Below are 19,586 nucleotides of genomic sequence, written 5' to 3' on the forward strand. Positions count from 1 at the left end.
CGTTTGCCATAATGTAGTACATAGGGTTTTCACTCAGTACCTGGTTTTGTATTTCATCTTGTGAGAGAAAAAAACTTATTGAAGTATCTTGACATTCATTGTGTTTGTAATACATTCAATCACTTATTTGTTCAATCATTCTTTTGCAAAAATGAGGATTAAAATAGTCTCTCTTTAAGTTCTCTAGTTAATGTAGGAACTACATATATTAACTGGTTGATTATGTGCCAGGCTATGGCAATATAGTATTGAATAAAATAGAATTGAATAAAAAGAAACATATAGGGAAATGGCAAAACAATAGAGCCTTTAAAAACAATACAGAAAATTCGTTCCTGGGTTTTGGCACCCCCAAAAAACACAGACCAAAGATAATATAGACAAACACCTTCATGATCTCAGATTAGGAAAATAATTCTCAAACAAGATGCAAAAAACATTAACCATAAAGAAAAAGATTGATGTCTGGCTACAGTAAATTTTAAAAATTCTATTTATTTAAAAGACAGCATTATATGGGCAGCCCAGGTGGCCCAGAGGTTTAGCGCCGCCTTCAGCCCAGGGCGTGATCCTGGAGACCCAGGATCGAGTACCACGTCAGGCTCCCTGCATAGAGCCTGCTTCTCTCTCTCTCTCTCTCTCTCTCTCTAATAAATAAATACAACCTTAAAAAAGACAGCATTATAAGAGAAGAAAATGAAAGCCACAGGATAGAAGACATTTGTAACAGATATTACTGTTGAAGGGTTCATATCTAGAGGTTGTAAAGAACTCTTACAAATCAATGAGAAGAAAGGAGACCAAGTAGAAAAGACATGATTCTCTCTATTTCTGCTGCTACGTACAGCTAAAACCCCTGCACATTATATATGAAACAAAGCTAAGAACATTCTGTCAGCTGGAGAGAGGGAGGTAAACCCATGATCCTCAGAACCTGAGGAATGACACAGTGGTGATTTCCCGGAGTTTCTTTTTTCTTTTTTTTAAATTGTATTTATTTATTTGAGAGGAAGAGAGAGAAAGAGAAAGAACACAAGAGCAGGGGAGGGAGAAGTAGACTCCCCATGAGCAGAGACCTGAATGCAGGGCTCAATTCCAGGACCCTGGGATCATGACCTGAGCTGAAGGCAGATGCTTAACTGACTGAGCCACCCAGGCACCTCAGCTGGTAATTTTTTTAAGATTTTATTTATTTATTCATGACACACACACACACACACACACACACACACACAAAGAGAAAGAGAGAGAGAGAGAGAGAGAGAGAGAGAGAGAGAGGCAGAGACACAGGCAGAGGGAGAAGCAGGCTCCATGCAGGGAGCCCGACGTGGGACTTGATCCCAGGTCTCCAGGATCAAGCCCTGGGCTGAAGGCGGCGCTAAACCGCTGAGCCACCCGGACTGCCCTTCCCGGAGTTTTCTTTTTTGCCACACATATCTTGAACTAGGTGCTCAAGAAATTGGCAACCTAAAATGCCAACTGGCACAGACAGAAACAGCCCCAGAAAGCCCACTTTCATTAGTTTAAGTACCAGGAAGAAGGCAACATAGCAAGAGAGAAAAACTTAGATGATACTGCCCTGTTCCAGCCAAGCATCATAGAAAAAAACTGTGCTCTTACTCCCATTCCCATCAGCAATGGCTGAATGGGGAGCCTAGATTTTCATACCAGTCTGGGAGTAATGAGACCTCTCTCCCACAGTGTCAGTTTAGCCTGTGTGGGGATTCTCCATTTCTAGCAGAACAGTGTCAGAGGAGGCCTGTTAAACACAAGATTGAAACAATATTCAGAGTCTTAGAGTTCCCAAAATATCCAGGACATAACTGAGAATCAGGCATCATGTGAAGAAGCAGAAAAATCTCAACTGGAATGAGAAAAGACAATCAAGAGACACCAACATTGAGATAACACAGATGTTAGAGTTATCTGACAAGAATTTTAAAGAATTTTAAAGCAACTATCATAAAAATATTTCAATCTACTCAAATGTTTTAAATATTTTATTTATTTATACATTAGAGACACACCGAGAGAGGCAGAGACATAGGCGGAGGGAGAAGCAGGCTCCCTGTGGGGATTCTGATGCAGAATTCTATCCTAGGACCCTGGGATCATGACCTGAGCCAAAGGCAGACACTCAACCACTGACCCATCCAGGTGCCCCATACTCCAAAGAAATTTGAAAGTAGAAAGTTTTAGCAAAGAGAGAAAAGATATGAAGGTGAATTGAATGGAAACTTTAGAACTGAAGAATACAATGACTGAACATTTAAAAGTCCACTGTGGGCTCAAGAGCAGAATAGAGAGAACAGAGGAAAGAATCCGAGAACTTGACAATGGAACAATGGAAATGATCCAATATGAACAGAAAGAAAACTGGCTGGGGAAAAAAAAGAGCCAAGCCTCAGGGACCTATGAGACTATAACAGAAGATCTGGCATTTGTGTCATCAGAGTCCCAGAAGGAGAGGAGAAAGAGTATGGGCTGAAAAAGTATTTGGAGACACTGACTGAAATTTTCTCGAATTTGGCAAAAATATCAACATAGAGTTTTAAGAAGCTGAGCAAACCCCAAAAGGATAAATCAAAGAAATCTACACCAAGACATGTTATAATCAAACTTAAGAAAACAAAAGACAAAAAAAAAATATATATATATATATATATCTCCTCAAGAGAAATGGAAACATATGGCTATGTAAAAACATGTACACATATGTTGACAGCAGCATTACTCATAATAGCTAAAAGGTAGAAACCACCCCAGTGTACATCAGCTGACAAATGGGTAAATAAAATGTGACACATCTATACAATGGAATATTACTGAGCCATAAAAAGTAATGAAGTAGGGATGCCTGTGTGGCTCATCCCCGTGTTACACATGGTATAACATGTATACATACAACATGATACACCTCTTCCCTGTCTGTATCTACATACAAATATACCCAGGCATATGGACTGGCAACTCCATACTTATTCATCAGGTTATAATCTATTACTATCATTATTTATTTTGCTACTCAGATTGTCCCAGATTTGGCCAGAGGGAGCTCCTTGAAACATGATGCTGAGTGAAAGAAGCCAGACACAAAGATCACAGGTTATATGATTCCATCCAGAATAGTGAAATCTATAGAGACAGAAAGTATATTAGTGGTTGCTTAGGGTTAGGAGGAGGCAGGGAACAGGCGGAGGGTGGGGAGGAGTGATGGCTAAAGGAAATGGGGCTTCTTTTTGAGGTGATGAAAATGTTGTCAGATTGATTGTGGTGGTGGTTGCTCATATCCATAAATATAAAAAACACTGAACTGTACACTTTAAATGGGTAAATTGTATGATATGTAAATTATATCTCAGTAAAGCTGTTATTAAGAAAGGAGAAATGCAAAGGAAATCAAGCTATCCTCAGATAAAGGAAAACTAAAAAAATATGTTGCTAGCAGACCTACCCTAAGTGAATGGCTAATGGAAGTTCTATAAACAGAATGGAGATAGGGAAGCCTGGGTGGCTCAGCAGTTGAGCGTCTGCCTTCAGCCCAGGGCATGATCCTGGAGACCCGGGATCGAGTCCCACATCGGGCTCCCTGCATGGAGCCTGCTTCTCCCTCTGCCTGTGTTTCTACCTCTCTGTGTGTCTCTCATGAATAAATAAATAAAATCTTAAAAAACAACAAAAAAACCCAGAATGGAGACAATAAGAGAAGGAATCTTGGAACATCAGGAAAGAAGAAAATGGAAAAAACAAAAATATGAGTAAACACAATAGACATGCCTTCTCCTCTCTTTCTCCTCTAAACTATGTTTGAAGGTTGAAGCAAAAAAGTCTAACATTGTCTGTTGTGGATTTCCATGTATGTAGGGGAAATATTTAAGACAATAGTATTATAATATAAACTGGTGAGGGTAAAGGGATTTAAAGGTAGCAAAGTTTTCTATACTTCACTCTAACTGGTAAAATGTCAACACCAGTAGGCTTATTTGGTGATGGAATTGTTCTGTATCTATATTATTACCCAGGAATCGATACATGAATGGCAGAGAAGTACACACACACTGTAGCAATGTCAGTTTCCTGTTTGTGATAATGTACTCTAGCCATGCAGTATGTAACCACTGGCAGAAACTGGGTAAAGGGTTAACATGAGACCTCTCTATACCATCTTTGCAACTCCCAGTAAATCTAAAATTCCAGAACCCCGGGATCACGACCCCAGCTGAAGGCAGATGCTTAACCACCCAGGCGCCCCCCAAAATAAAAAGTTTTAGCAAGCTACCAGTTTTATCCTCAGAAGGACTGGAGTAATGGGCACACCAGAAATGATCAGAGTGGTATCAAAAAGAGGCATTCATTTCTTCCCTATCAGCCTGCCTACCTACAAACCTATCAACCTATCACATGTACTGGGGACTCACTGCTTTATTCAATGGGTTATCCTCTATGGCTATCATTATTTATTTTCCCAAATTGTCCCAAATTTGGCCAGAGAGAGTTCCTTCAAGGTGGCTCCTGTGTTCTTTCCTCATGCCCCCATCTTTTGAGCACTTTTTTACTTTCCAGCACAATGAATTCTTCCAGGATCATTTTGTACTCTCTGCTCTACCCCTGGAGTTGGTCATTTCCCCAAGAAGCTCTAGTTCCTATTAGTGACTACTGACAAATCAAGGTGCACTCATTGTGCCTGGCATGTAATTGTACTTTCAGCAGTCAGAGCGAGGGATGTTTTTCCTTACCATAGAATGCCCAGCTAATCAATGTGGAAGAAATGATGGGATTAGAAAAATGTCATTAGGGAGACAGTGCTGTAATTAATTGTTACAGGCAAGAATCATCACTGGATGCTAAAAGCAGTGAACAAAAGCATGAGAAATAGGATATTTACATAGCCTCAAAGTATCTCCCCACAAAATAGTTATTAATTACATAGGGAAAGACAGTCATGTTGCAGTAGTTGACAGATGCCATCTTAGTCATGGTGATCAAAGTTAATATCAATAAAGGATAAATTGATACTGAGTGACTACTGACATGAAGCAGTGAGAACAACACAGCATTGTTTCTGTGATATTCCTGAGAAAAAAAGGAATAACCTAAGTTGAATTATGAGGAAGCAAGAGACAAATCCAAGTTGAGGGACATTCTTCCAAAGGGTCCATGTAATGAAAGTCAAGAGAAGGCTGAGGCACTGTTCCAGATTAAAGACTAAAGGGAAATGATAAGTAAATGCAATACATGAACCTGGATTGCATCCTGGATCAGGGGAAAATGCTATAAATGACCTTCTTGTGACAATTAGGGAAACTGTATATTACACATTGTATATTAGATAATTACACAACACGTGGTATGTTAGTATTATAACAATGTGAAGTTTCTGGATTCTGAAAACTGTACTGTGGTAACAGAAGAGCATGTCCTCGTTCTTAAGAGAGACACATTGAAGTATTTAGGAGTAAACGGGAACAGTGTCTGCAAATTGCTCTCAAATGGTTCAGAAAATAGTTTTAAATGTAGCTGTGTTTATACACATATACACATACAAACACATGCATAAATCAAGAACAGAATGAAAGCAAATGTGGCAAAATGTTAACAGGTGATTTTTTTTAAAAAAGATTTTATTTATCCATTCATGAAAGACAGAGAGAGAGAGAGAGAGAGAGAGAGAGAGAGAGAGGCAGAGACACTGACACTGGCAGAGAGAGAAGCAGGCTCCATGCAGGAACCCGATGTGGGACCCGATTCCGGGTCTCTAGGATCACGCCCTGGGCCGAAGGCGGTGCTAAACTGCTGAGCCACCGGGGCTGCTCAACAGGTGATTTTTGGATGAAGGGCATACATAGTTCTTTGTGATGTTTTTGTAACTTCTCTCTAATTTTAAAATTATTTCAAAACAATCAAAAGTAAAAAAAAAAAAGCGTTGGAATTCTTGGTAGAACATTTAGGTGAATATTTGTTTATTAGGCCTTGGGGTGGGTGAGGATTTCCTAAACAAGTGGGAAAACGAGTGGGAAAAGGTACTGAGTATCAAAGAAAAGATCTAATGATTTGACTTCGAGGAAATGAGGCCTCCTTCCCCTTGTTAGTGAATGTTCAGGGGCACCAAGCATGAAGGGAACTCATAGTACCTTCTCCACCACCAGCAACTCCTGGAGGCAGCTCCACAAGCACTGGCCCATGCCCAGCACATCTCCAACCACCAGCTCTCCTGAGCATAGCCCTGAGGGCTGCTGAGAGGAGCACCTCCACTTGAGCCCCTAGCAACACACCTGACCTATGCCCCCTTCATCACCCAGTCAACCAGGAGGTCAGGCTTGAGGGAAGCTCTCATTCTGACTGTCTGTCCTCCTGACCAGCTTGCCAGTTACCCCAGGATAGACCAGCAGGTGTGTGGGTCACCCAGTGGGGACGAACCACAGGGGGGTGGGGGGCAGGACCGGAGTGGCTATTTACCATCCAGGATGAAAGAATGAAAATATTCCATCATTTGACATCATTAAACATTTTATCACCTCCAGTGGCCCAAGCTGGTGGACAAAAGACCATTCTCATCTGTCTCTCTCTCCCTAGGAGTCACTAAAGCCATGTTCTCAGGGAAAGTACACAAAGACCGTGACAGGCATTATCAGCATTAACAGATACAAGATGAATATATACAAGGTTACTGCCCACAGATGCCCCTCTTTGATCCCTTTTCCCACAAAAAAAAAAAAAAATAGAAGCTTTGGGAGGGGGATTTTGGCACTAGAAATCTGGGTAGAAAGTTGCTAATACACACTCACCCAGATTCCAGCCTCACCTGCCACATATGAGAAGGTTGGATTTTCTGGCCCATTTCTACCATTGGAAGATGGCATGTGTGCCTACCACCACCAGGATCCTTACAAGGACTGCCTCATTCTAGGTGAGGATCCCCATTCTAGCTCCTCATGGCTCTCCAGTGACTCACACAGCACTGTCTCCCTTCAGGGTCATCTGAGCCAGCACACTATGTGCTTTTGTCCCCGAGGTGTGCTGGGATACTAGGATTGACCACACACTATCCATTGTGTCCCTGGCCATCTGCTCTGTCCCATCCTGCAGTCGGCTTAGGGCTCAGTATTCCCACTTCTGGGCTGCCCTTACTCCTGCCCAGGAACACTTCTACATCACCCCCTGTGATATGATCCTGCCCTTTTACACCCTGTCCTAGCCTTGAAGGGCTTCCATGGTGCTTACTAGGATGGCTGAAAGTGTGCAATGAGTTCTTGGCTCACTGTGCCCTCCCAACCCCCCGCCAGAGGTCAGATACCCAGCTTCTTTGTATGTTTGCCCTTGGCTGGTTGCCCTGATCTTTCCTGCTCCCTCTGACTGTTCTCCGTACCCCTATGCTCCTCCTTCTTGCTTTCCTGTTTACCCAGGCCACTCCTGTCCCTTACTTCTCCTTGTTGCTCCCTCTGCTGGTCCTTATTTCTTGTGTATAGTCCCCATAGTACTCTTCCTTGGTCTGTTTACTGTTCCATCTAAATGTTGCTTGCTCCTTCTGAGTGCCCCCTGGTCTCTTTCCTGAGTGTCCCTGGGTTCCTCTAACTGTTCCACACCTATTTCTCCTTCCCTTTGACTGCTCTCTGGTGTCTCTGAGTGTCCTGTGTTTCCTTTGACAGTTTTCCCTCTAGCTGATCCTTAATCTGTGGCACCGTTCTGATTGTGCTCTAGTCCATCTGGCTGTTCCCTGGTCCTGACAAGCTTTCCTTATTCCTTCCAGTTGACACAGACTGACTGTCCTTTGAGTCCCCTGACTGCTGTCCCATCCCAATTCTTCCCTGTGCATTTCTAAGACACCCTCACTTAATACTCCTGCATTTGGTTTCAGGGAAATCCATGCTTTGCAGAGAGCTGGTCAACCCGGCCGACCTGGCTCCTAGCCTACGCTCTTGACCACCAGTCTGCTAGTTCTGTACACTCCACTGTGCTTGATTATGCACTCTCACCTTCTCCATCACTTACATCATGTCTATTTGCTGGATCCTCTGGTTGTTTCCTGGGTAGGGTGACCAATTATCTCGTTTGCCCAGGACATTTCCTATTTTTGCACTGAAGTCCCACATCCCAAGAAACCCCTGTCACCCCAGTCCAGGGCACTCCAGTTGTTCCTCAACCTCTCCTCAGCTTCTGCAACTTACCCCCAGTGCCTGTTACATGGGGCCTCTGGCTGCTAACTAGCTTCAGGAATGGATATTATGCCTTCCAGCTGTTCTCTGGTCCCTCTAGCTGTTCTCTGGTCAGTCAGGCTGCTCTCCAACACCAGAAAAACTTTTAATGCTCTTTTTATTTTCCCCTAGCCCTTTGGTTAGCTCCTGGGATGTCTAGTAGACGCTCAGTGCCAAGTACAACTTTGCAGTTCCCTCTGGCTGTTCTCTGACCTCAGAGACTATTCCTTGTTCCATATGGCTCCTGATGTCCTCAGCTACTCCTCAACCTGAGAGGCCTTTCTCTGTCTTTCCAACTGTCCCATGGGTCTGTCTCCTCCTCACCCCTCCACCTGTTCTACAGCCTCAGCAGCTGGTCCTTGCTTCCTCTGGCTGCTATCCATCCCCTTCCCATTCGTTCCTATTTTTTGGTCCCCCATTACCTCTACCTTTCCCTATCCCCTCAGATTCTTCCCTAAATCCTGGTGCCTTGTGAAGTTGCTTGTCCCAAGGCTCCTGCCCAGAACACCAAACCTATCTGCTGTTCCCATTTTAGCCAAATCTTCTGTTTTCTCATCTCTCTGGATATTACCTGGTCCCTCTGCCTTCTGGTCCCTCCTATTTTGAGATCCCTCTGTTGTTCTTGGATCTGCTGGCTTTTCCCTATTTTCCACTTCCCCAGCCCCTGATGACTATTTCCTGGTCTCTCTGATGCCCTTGGCTTCTGGGCTTCTGTCTCCCGTTACATCAGTTCCATTGCACTCTCATCTGTCCCCTGGGCCCCTTGGCTATCCTCCATCTCCAGTAAGTGCACCATGGTCCCTTCAGCTGTTCCTCAGCCCTCTTTCTCTTACTGACCCTTCTGCCTATTTTCCAGCTTCAGCTACTATTTCCTGGTCCTGCTGGCTATTCCCTACCCCTCGGGACATTTTTATTTGTTCCTTGGTATCTCTGTCCATTCCTTGCTCCCTGACATCTAATGAAAAAACCAAAAACCTAACAAACAAATAAGCGAATAAATAACATTCAACAGGACCATTTCCATTTCTTCTTGCAAAGGTGTAGAGGTCTGTGGCTGGGAAGGAAAAGATGAATGGAGAAATATGCCTTGTAGAGGCCAGAATCTAGAATTTCCCACACACTGGCTGGGCAGGAGGCCACCTGCAGAAAGAATGGGGAGAACCACGTTGTTGTGGCCCCAAACTGTGGGTCTGTGATTGATATGATGCAGCAGAGCCTCAACACTTCCATAGGTGGAAGTGCACTATGGAAGTGGCTAGGCAGCCATTCGTTTACCATTCAATCCCCTTATACCTTTGACACAAATATAATCTCAGTGACTTAGGCAAAAAGATTTCAGCGCAGGAATTTTACCAAAGCAGTGTTAATCACAACAGAAACACCCTAAATGCACATACAGTGGATTGGTTAAATTAATTAAAGTTTATCCAAAGGATGTAATGGTGTGTGCTATGTGTATATGAAGAAAAAAATATTTAATGCCTAGAAAATCATTATAAACTGTCAAATTAAAAAGGAGGCAACCAAATACTGTGAATTCCATTTTTAAGCTTGACTTATAGGGCAGCCCGGGTGGCTCAGCGGTTTAGCACTGCCTTCAGCCTAGGGTGTGATCCTGGAGACCCGGGATCGAGTCCCATGCCGGGCTCCCTGCATGGAGCCTGTTCTCCCTCTGCCCATGTTTCTGCCTCTCTCTCTCTCTCTCATGAATAAATAAATTCAAAAAATCTTTAAAAAAAGATTAAAAAAATAAACTTGACCTATAGAATGTATATGTATATGGTACGTATGCACACCCACAGCCCCACACTTATGCCCACATACGTGCACGCATGCACATACAAAGGAAAAATCAACTGAAAGGAAAAAATAACTAAATTAACAATGGTTAATTTGGGGTAATGCTGGTATTACAAATAATGTTTTATTCTCTTCTACTTGTTTACCTGCATTTTCTAACTTTTTAATGAAAGGATGAAATAAGAAAAATCAAAATAATTTTTAAAGTTTAATATTATCCTAACGACCACATGACCCTGAGTCCCTGTGACAAGGAGCCCATCCCAGAGGTGACAGTATCCATAGGAAGGTCTGAAGAAGGGAGCTGTCAGGCAAGATCTGGCTCTCTCATTGTCTTCCCTTGTTTACAGATTCTCAGGGGGAACTTTTACTTATTTTTATATTTTAAAACATTTTATTTATTTATTTGAGAGAGAGGGAGAAAGCACAAGTGGGGCAGGAAGGGACAGAGGAAGAAGGATAAGCAGAGGGAGGAGGAGACTCCCTGTTGAAAAGGGAGCCAGACATGGGGGGGGGGGCGCCTCAATTCTAGGACTTGATCCCAGGATCATGACTTGAGCCGAAGGCAGACACCCAACAGACTGAACCATCCAGGCGCCCCACTTGAGAGGAACTTTTGGTGGGCAACTTGGTCTTGGCAGTGGTATGGTAAGGATGGAATACATATTCAGGAGGCCTGGTTCCAGTCCAATGCTGTTATTCACAATCCAAGAGGCCTGGGCAAGTCATGCCCCTTCTCAGGCCATTTTATCACCTTTGAAAGGAGGAGGAAGAACTAGAAGGACCTTGAGACTATTGTCCTATTATCCTGCCATTCTCTCAGTTCCAGAGGAAAGGGATTTTTCTGCCCTAGATCAGGATAGAGGAGAAATCAGCAAATCCCCAGAGAGAAGGGGGAAAGGAGGCTGGAGTGGGGGATGGGATCAGCTGAGCATCTGCAAAGAGCCAATGGAAAGTGCAGGGCCTGTGCTGGGGGTCAGGGGTAGCATCTCCTTGGGTACGACTCCAGATGTGGGGTGACACTCCCATCCCACATGTCCTCCATCAGCCACATCACATGTCCATTGAAACACACAGGGCTCTGGATGTGGTACTCACACAGCAGAAAGATGGTGACCTGGTAGCCTGGAATCTGCCACTTCTGTGACCCATCTTCCCCTTCCCTGAGGCCCTGGTGACAGGTCAGGGTTGTCTCCTCAGAATGAATTCCTGTCCCTGGAGTCCTCTCCCTCCTCACCTCACACGAGCTGCCATGTCCCTCTGCAGCCAGGACCGAGGACCACTGGGGAGCACTCCGGTTAGCTGACATGTTCCTGCTGGGCCTCAACTCCCAGGCTCTCTTGATGATGACTCTGCTCTCTCTGGGAGCCTGAAGTCAAGGGTGCACCTGTGGACTCAAATCAGCTGCTGGGGCTGCAAGGTAGGTCCTATAGCCTCTACTATGGGGTCTGGCCCAGGCACTCCGCAGAGACTCCAAGAAACCCTGGAAAGCCAGTGTCCATGTGGTCAGTCATTCAGCACTCACCCCCACAAATCCTTCCTGGGGGCATCAAGGGGGCAGCTCTCTGTGCTGGATACTGTGAAAGAGAGAAGTTCGGTAAAACCAACACCAAGTATTAGTGTATAATATTAAACAGATACTCATAAGGCTTGGTAGAAAATGAATGAGGGTTTGAATTCCAGATCTACTACGTTCTAGCTAGCATCTGGGGAAGTCACTTTAGTCTGAGTTTCTTCATCTTAAAACTGAGGATGAAAACACCTGTCTCATAGGGTTGTTAAAATTAAATGATACGATGCCTCTTAAAGTACTCACTCCTACTTGGTACCTGGAACATACTCCATTGATATTAAATGCTGTTATTATTACAAGGTGCAAGGCAGGTACCTCATTTAACTTTCAAACTCATCCTGTGAACTAGATATTCTATTATTATTATTTCCATTTACTATCAGTAGAGATGTTCAGACATATTAAGAAATTTTCCCCAAGATCACTCAGATTAGGGGAAAAGACAGGGACTCCAATGCAGGAATGCCTGGTTCCAAGCTACATTTTCTTAACTACTATGCCATATGGTACTCTGTGCATGGCAGAGTCACAGAAAACATGATTTCTATTTCCTGCTGCCCTTAAAGTGCTCTAGCTAGGAGTGATCATGTCATATGTGCATAAACTGAACTTTCGTATAATTCAGTGTATGTTCTGGGCAATTTAGAGAGCCCACCCTCTTCTGCCATAGACGAAAACATAAACTAAATGCCTCCCTTGCTCAACTCCCATCTGGGCCCTGAAAACCAGCATGTCTGTATGGGCTCCTAAATCAGTAACCCACACTGCTTGACAAAACTGTGTCCCAGATGGTACCAGCAACTGGTTTCCATAGGCTCCTCAAATAATCACCAACACAGGCAATACACCCTCAATAGAAAACCAACCAATGATCTATTCAGTGCCCTTTGGGGATCCCATAACTCACAGCCTATATATAGAATTAGTGACTCCCGTAAAACCTCCCATAGTAGTCTGTCACATACTAACTCACATAGTCCTGCATTTACCGATATTCACAGGTCCCAGTCAATGATTTGGATAGGGCCACCAAAATTGACTCCCCAAAACTTGTAATCCCAGGCTTGCAAGCAATCATTCGCTACCTCAGTGTTCCAATCAATAACTCTCATAGGCTAATCAATGACTTCAATGCTAATACTTGCATCTCCAACTCTCAGAAAGCCTCAAGAATTTCCCAAGACTGTCACTCACTGCCCCAGTATGAATCACATCAATAGGCTTTAGATTATCTAATCCTATTGGACCCTACCTCATTGATCCTTCCCTACAGAAATCCCCCAATCCTTGACTCCAGAGGAACCAAATCAACCCCAAATCTGATTTAGCACTGACTTTAAAGAATAAAGGAAAACCTGAAACACTTCCAGGAAAACAACATGGAAAGGGCTCACAATGGCACTGGACTTTTTGTTTGCAGTGATAGGAATCATATTAGAAGAAAATACCTACAAATTACTGAGAGAAAGGGGCTTAGGGCTGAGAATTTTAAACTCATCCTAGCTAAATACTAATCTTCTGTCAGAGTAAAAGACAACTTTAGACATTATATTAAGTCTAAACATTAAGTGCCACAATTCCTATCTCAAAAGAATACTCAAGAGACTAGTATAAGCAATTATAAATTGAATAGTTACAGAAACCTCAAAATCAGAGGATAGCAGTCTTGAGAAATGATTCTTGTAATATATAGTTACATATGAAAACAGAAAAATAATGTATTTGGGCATATGGAATAAATAAAATTATTACTAAGTGGAAATTTTAAAACACCCTGGAAAAATCTACTGAGTGATAGAGTAGTGAAGGCAAATCACCTACCTCTATTACTAGATCCAAAGACTATTACAACATTATTGGACCTAAGAATAGAGAAATATAGATAATTATATTTGTAAGGAAGGTGAAGGCAACCACTAGCAGAAATTGATAAAAATAATCAAAATTCCAAACTATCAGAATTCCAAGATAATGAGAACCTAGAGGGGAATTAAAAGAAATGTGACCACACCAGCAAAAATAGGAAAAGGAAAGAGTGGAAATATAAATCAAGTAAAATAAATAGTAAACATAAAATAATAGAAGGCACAAAATTTACTATGCTACAATTCAACTAAATTGAATGAGCTGAATCCTGCCATAAAAGATAACGGCTTTGGGATTGGTTAACAACAACAAAAAAATACAGGTGCCACACATTTAAAACACAAAGACAAAGATGTGAAATGAAGCACTGGAAAGAAACATGCCATGCCATTTACCATTCTTTGTGTTATGGCTGGCACTCATTATGTCTTAGTTATGAAAACCTTGCCTACCTCAGGGTCATAAAGATGTTTAATGTTTTCTTCCAAATTTGTATTGTTCTATCTTTCACATTTATTTATAGCCTTCTTGGGAAGGATTTTGGTATATGTATGTGTTACGGTCAAGATTCATTTCTTCCATATGTATATCAAGGTGATCTAGCATAGCTTATTGAAAAGAGTATCTTTTCTCCACTGCTCTGCAGTGTTGGTTTGTGATTATGTGGAGGTTCATTCCTGGACTCTGTTTCCATTGGTCTGTTTGTCTATTCTTGGACCAATACTACAGTGTCTTAATTAATGTGCTTCATATCAAGGTTTGATATCTTGAGCCTGACTGGCTCAGTAGTTGATTGTCTGCCTTCAGCTCAGGTTGTGATCCTGGGGTCCTGGGATCGAGTCCCACATTGGTCTCCTTGCAGGGAGACTGCTTCCCCCCCTGCCTATGTCTCTGTCTCTCTCTCTGTGTTTCTTATGAATAAATAAATAAAATCTTAAAGTTTTGATATCTGGTAGAATAAAAGGTTATTAAATTAGACTACACTAAAATTAAAGACTTTGGTTCACCAGAAGACAAAATTAAGAGTGAAAAGGCAAATCCCACAGTGGGAGATGACTGTAATACTAGTATCTGACAAACAATTCATATCTCAAATACATCAAGAATTCCTAGAAATCAATAGAAACAATAAGAAGAGTAAACTTCTTATTAGGAAAGAGACATTTCCCAAAGATATGCAAGCAGCAAATAAGCATAGGAAAAGATGCTCAACTTCATTAGTTAGCAAGGAAGTATAAACTACAATCAGATCATCCTTCTTATCTACCAGAAATGGTTCAAATGAAAATGATGGAAAATAACCAAGAGAGCTAGTGAGGATATGAGCAATAGAAACTCAATATATTGTTTTTGAGGAGCATCAAACAGTACAAAACTTTATAAAACTGTTTGATGTTATCCACAAAAGCTGAACACATGCAATAGCCTGTGAGCTAGCCCTTCCACTCCTAAGAATATACTCAGGAGAAATACGAACATATACTGACTGAAAGACAAGTATGATGATGTTGAGAGTGGCTTTATTCAAAACTGAAAATTATGCAAATGATCATCAACATCAGAATGGATAAACAAGTTGTCCTATATTCATACAAGGAAGTACCATACAGTAACAAGAATGAGCAAATTGCCACACACGACAGGCATGAATTTCATCTCATGAATATTATGTTGCCCAAAGAAGCCAGACCCAAAGAGCAATGAATCAATACAATATGATTATGTTTATATAAACTTATTTTTATATAATTTATATGATTTAAAAATTTTTTTTTTATTTATGATAGTCAGAGAGAGAGAGAGAGAGAGAGGCAGAGACATAGGCAGAGGGAGAAGCAGGCTCCATGCACCGGGAGCCCGATGTGGGATTCGATCCTGGGTCTCCAGGATCGCGCCCTAGGCCAAAGGCAGGCGCCAAACCGCTGCGCCACCCAGGGATCCCTAATTTATATGATTTTATATAATTTATATTATAATTTTTATATGATTAAAAATATAATTTATATTAAAACTATATAAAATTATGTAAAAATTAAAAAATATAAAAGACATGTAAAACTAATCTACGCTGTTAGAAGTCAGACTGTTGGTACCCCTTGGGAGGAAGTTAGTGATTGGAAAGGAACACAAGGGGGTGTTTCTTGGGTGCTAGTGATGTCCTATTTCTAAATCTAGGTGGTGGTTATGCATGTTCGCTCAGTCAGTTAAAAAAAGACATCAAGCTAAATGCATAATCTGTGCAGTTTTCTGTATTATGTCATAATTAAATAAAGACTTTATACAATACACTGGACAAATGTAAGAAAATGACAGCACATCTAGAAATATAATTATTGAGGTGGAAATTAAGTCCAAAGCACTCAATAGATTATCAAAGGGATCCTTTTTATTTTATTTTTTATTTATTTTTATTTTTTAAAGATTTTGTTTATTTATTCATGAGAGACACAGAGAGAAAGAGAGGCAGAGACACAGGCAGAGGAAGAAGCAGGCTCCATGCAGGGAGCCTGACGTGGGATTTGATCCCGGGTCTCCGGGATCAGGCCCTGGGCTGAAGGCGGTGGTAAACCGCTGAGCCACCCGGGCTGCCCCAAGGGGTCCTTTTTTAATAATAAAATATATAACAAAGAATTACAGAAGCCTCTGCATAAATCCATAGGGCCATTCAATATATACAAATAAAACCAGCACAAATGTACAAAACCGCATAAGGTCTTAAAAATCAGGGATGCCTGGGTGGTTCAGTGGTGTGATCCCGGGGTCCTGGGATCAAGTTCTGCATCAGTTTCCCCACAGGGAGCCTGCTTCTCCCTCTGCCTGTGTCTCTGCCTCTCTCTCTCTCTGTGTCTCTTATAAATAAATAAGATCTTTTTAAAAATCATAATTATAGGGACTCCCTCTTCTGGAGATGGGAGTAGGTATTAGTTAACCTATTCTTTCTGCTAAATACAACTAAAAATGTAGACATTATATATAAAACATAGGAAGATTCTGAAAGGTGGAGTGAAGAGGACAGATTGGCTGGTGATCCTGAGACCTCCAAAATGATGTGGCAGTGAGTTCTCTGGGTTTTCTTTTAGCCTCATATATCCTAGACTTGGTGCCGGAGAAGCCAGCAACCTAGAAAGGCCAAAGGGTACAGACAAAAACTGCCCCAAGAAAAGCCTGCTCTCTCTAGTCAAAGGACCAGGAAAGAGGCAGCCTACCAAGACAGAAAACTTTTAGACAATGATGGCTCTACTCAGGCCAAATACCACAAAAACCACTGGAGGCCCACCACCATTACTAATAGCAAAGGCCAAGTGGAGAGCTTAGACTTCCACCCTTGACAAACTATAAGAAGGTATCCCCAGCCCCTCTACCCCCTGCCCAGGTGGTATCGGAGAAAGCCCATTAGGGTGCTGGAGCTTTCTTCCTTGCTGCCTCCTTCCCCTCACCCTTTGGGGACAGTGGAGATGATGTGGGGAGTGTGGGCTTCCACCCTCACCCAGAAATGACAGTGTCTTTCCTCCTCCCCACTGACTGATGTCAGGGGAGGCCTATGGGAGCATTCACCAGGGCACAGCAGTAACAAGGGCACTTCTGCCAATAGTGTCAATGGACATCAAATGGGAAGCAGTGACAAGGTACCCCTCTCCCTCCCAGTCAGGGTGATATCAATAGAGGCTTAGTGGGAAGCATGAACTCCTACTCCCACTAGGCAATAAAAAGGAGCCCATCCTGGGGCACCTGGGTAGCTCAGTTGGTTAAGCGTCTGACTCTTGATTTCGGCTCAAGTCATGATCTCAGGATTGTGAGATCAAGCCCCGTGACAGGTTCCAAGATGGGTTTGGCGCTTGCTTAAGATTCCCTCTCCTTCTCCCTCAGCTCCTCCCCTCACCATTAAAAAAAAAGACACCCCCCCAAACAGAAGAACTTGGACTTCCATCTCCACCTAGCAGTAATGAATGAGGTGACATCTCCCTTTACCAAATGGAGCTCTGTCAAGGGAGGCCTATTAAAACACAAGAGTTAAATAAATTACAGAGCCTCTTAATGTAATACTCAAATGTCCTGAACATAATGAAAAATTAGATGCCATACCAAGAACCAGGAAAATCTCAACTTGAACGGGAAAAGACACGAAGGAGATCCCAACACTGAAATAACACAGATGTTGGAATTATCTGACAAGGATTTTAGCTTTTTAAATATAATTTTATTACTTTTTAAAAGATTTATTTATTTGAGGGGGGAGGGGTAGAGGGAGAGGGAAAGGCAATCCCAAGCAGACTCCCCATCAAGCGAAGAGCCTGATGCAGCACTCAGTCACATGACCCTGAGATCATGATCCCAGCCAAAATCAAGAGTCTGACACCCAACTGACTGAGTCACTCAGGCACCCCATCTGACAAGGATTTTAAAGCAGCCATCATAAACATGCTTCATTGGCCAATTATGAAAAATTTTTAACACAAATGAGACAATAGAAAATCTCAGCAAAGAAATACAGGCATACCTAATTTTATTGTGCTTGCCAGATATTGAAGTTCTTACAAATTGAAGGTTTATGGCAACTGTCAAGTAAGTCTACCAGCACCATTTTTCCAATAACATCTGCTCACTTCATGTCTCTGTGCCACAATTTGGTAATTCTTGTAATATTCCAAACCTTTTCATTATTATTATACTTATTATGGTGACCTGTGGTCAGCGATCTTTGATGTTACTATTATAATTGTTTTGGCACCATAAACCATATCTATATAACCAGACACAACATTCCCTTAAGCCAAAGCCTAATCCAGATCAAGGCCCTAATTCTCTTCAGTCCTCTGAAGGCTGAGAGAGGTGAGGAAGTTGCAAAAGAAAAGTTTGAAGCTAGCGGAGGTTGGTTCATGAATTTTAAGGAAAGAAGCTGTTTCCATAACATAAGGTGAAATCGCAAATGCTGGTATGGAAGCTGCAGTAAATTATCTAGAAGATCTAGTTAAGATAATTAATGAATGTGGCTACACTAAACCACAGATTTTCAACATAAATGAAACAGCCTTCTATTAGGAGAAGATGCCATCTAGGACCAGAAGGAAATGGCACATTTTTCAAGTGCAGAAAGAAAAGAATTGTTAGGGGGAGTTGGGGGGTGGGTGGCGAGAAGAAAACTGTTAGCCTAGAATCCTATACCCATAGAAAATATCCTTTAGGAAGGATAGAGCTGTCAAGATATTTTCAGATGAAAGAAAACTAAGAATTTGTTACCAGCAGACGTACCATAAAAGAATGGCTATAGGAAGTTCTCTAACCAGAAAGGAAATGATAAAAGAAGAAATCTTAAAATATCAGTAAGGAAGGAAGAACATGGAAAGAGGGAAAATATAGGTAAATATAATATGCTCTCCTTCTCCTAAGTTTTCTAAATTATGTTTGACCATTGAAGTGAAAATTATAACACCACCTAATGTGGTGCTCAGTGTATGTAAAGGAAGTATTTAAGACAATTATTTATAAATAGGGGAGGATAAAGGGACATGAGGTAAGGTTTCCACACTTCCTTGGAAGTGGTAAAATGATACCAGTGAACTCTGATAAGTTGTGTATATATTACATGATACACAGAATATCCAAAAAAAAGCTATATAAAGTAAGATTCCCCTGAAAACACTAGATAATCAAAATGGAATTCTTTAAAATGTCCAAATACCCCAAAGAAGGGCAAAAAAAGAGAGAGAAACAAAAACAGAGAGAACAAATAGAAAACACAAAATATGACAGATCTAGATATTAACATACAAATAATTACATAAAGTATAAATGGTATAAATGTACCACTTGTAGACAGAAATTAGCAGATTTGATCTCAAAAATCATGACCCAATTATACACTGTCTGCAGGAAACATGCTTCAAATATAATGATATATGCAGGTCAAAAGTAAAAGGATGAAAAAAATATATCATGCAAATGTTGATTAAAAGGAAGCAGGAGTGGATTTATTAATATTGGATAGAGTAGACTTCAGAGTAAAGAAAATTACTCTGGTACTGACAGGGACATAACATAATGATAAAAGGGTCAGTCCACCAAAAAGACATAGCAATCTTAAATGTGTATGCATCATGCAATAGAATTGCAAAATATATGAAGAAAATTTTGATAAAACTGAAAGGAGAAATAGG

At 41.6% G+C, this 19,586-nt stretch overlaps 1 protein-coding gene across 11 annotated transcripts in view; it reads right to left on the bottom strand.

Annotated features, from left to right (window-relative positions):
- The window catches only part of ZNF41 (zinc finger protein 41), a 45,051-nt gene that overhangs the window by 13,191 nt on the left and 12,274 nt on the right, over positions 1-19,586 (bottom strand). For 3 of the 11 annotated variants that reach the window (XM_025468885.3, XM_025468887.3, XM_025468884.3), the window contains exons 2-3: positions 13,387-13,427; positions 11,230-11,569 (exon numbers count right to left, since the gene is read on the bottom strand). The exons of 5 other annotated variants lie outside the window; for them this stretch is intronic. In XM_025468885.3, the coding sequence (XP_025324670.1) occupies positions 11,230-11,301 (72 nt within the window). In that variant the 5' untranslated portion in view covers positions 11,302-11,569; positions 13,387-13,427. The remainder of the gene's footprint in view (positions 1-11,229; positions 11,570-13,386; positions 13,428-19,586) is intronic. 3 more of the 11 variants (XM_025468882.3, XM_025468886.3, XM_025468883.3) reach the window with 1 other exon arrangement.

Source organism: Canis lupus, chromosome X, assembly GCF_003254725.2.
Source record: "Canis lupus dingo isolate Sandy chromosome X, ASM325472v2, whole genome shotgun sequence".
Taxonomy (NCBI): domain Eukaryota; kingdom Metazoa; phylum Chordata; class Mammalia; order Carnivora; family Canidae; genus Canis; species Canis lupus.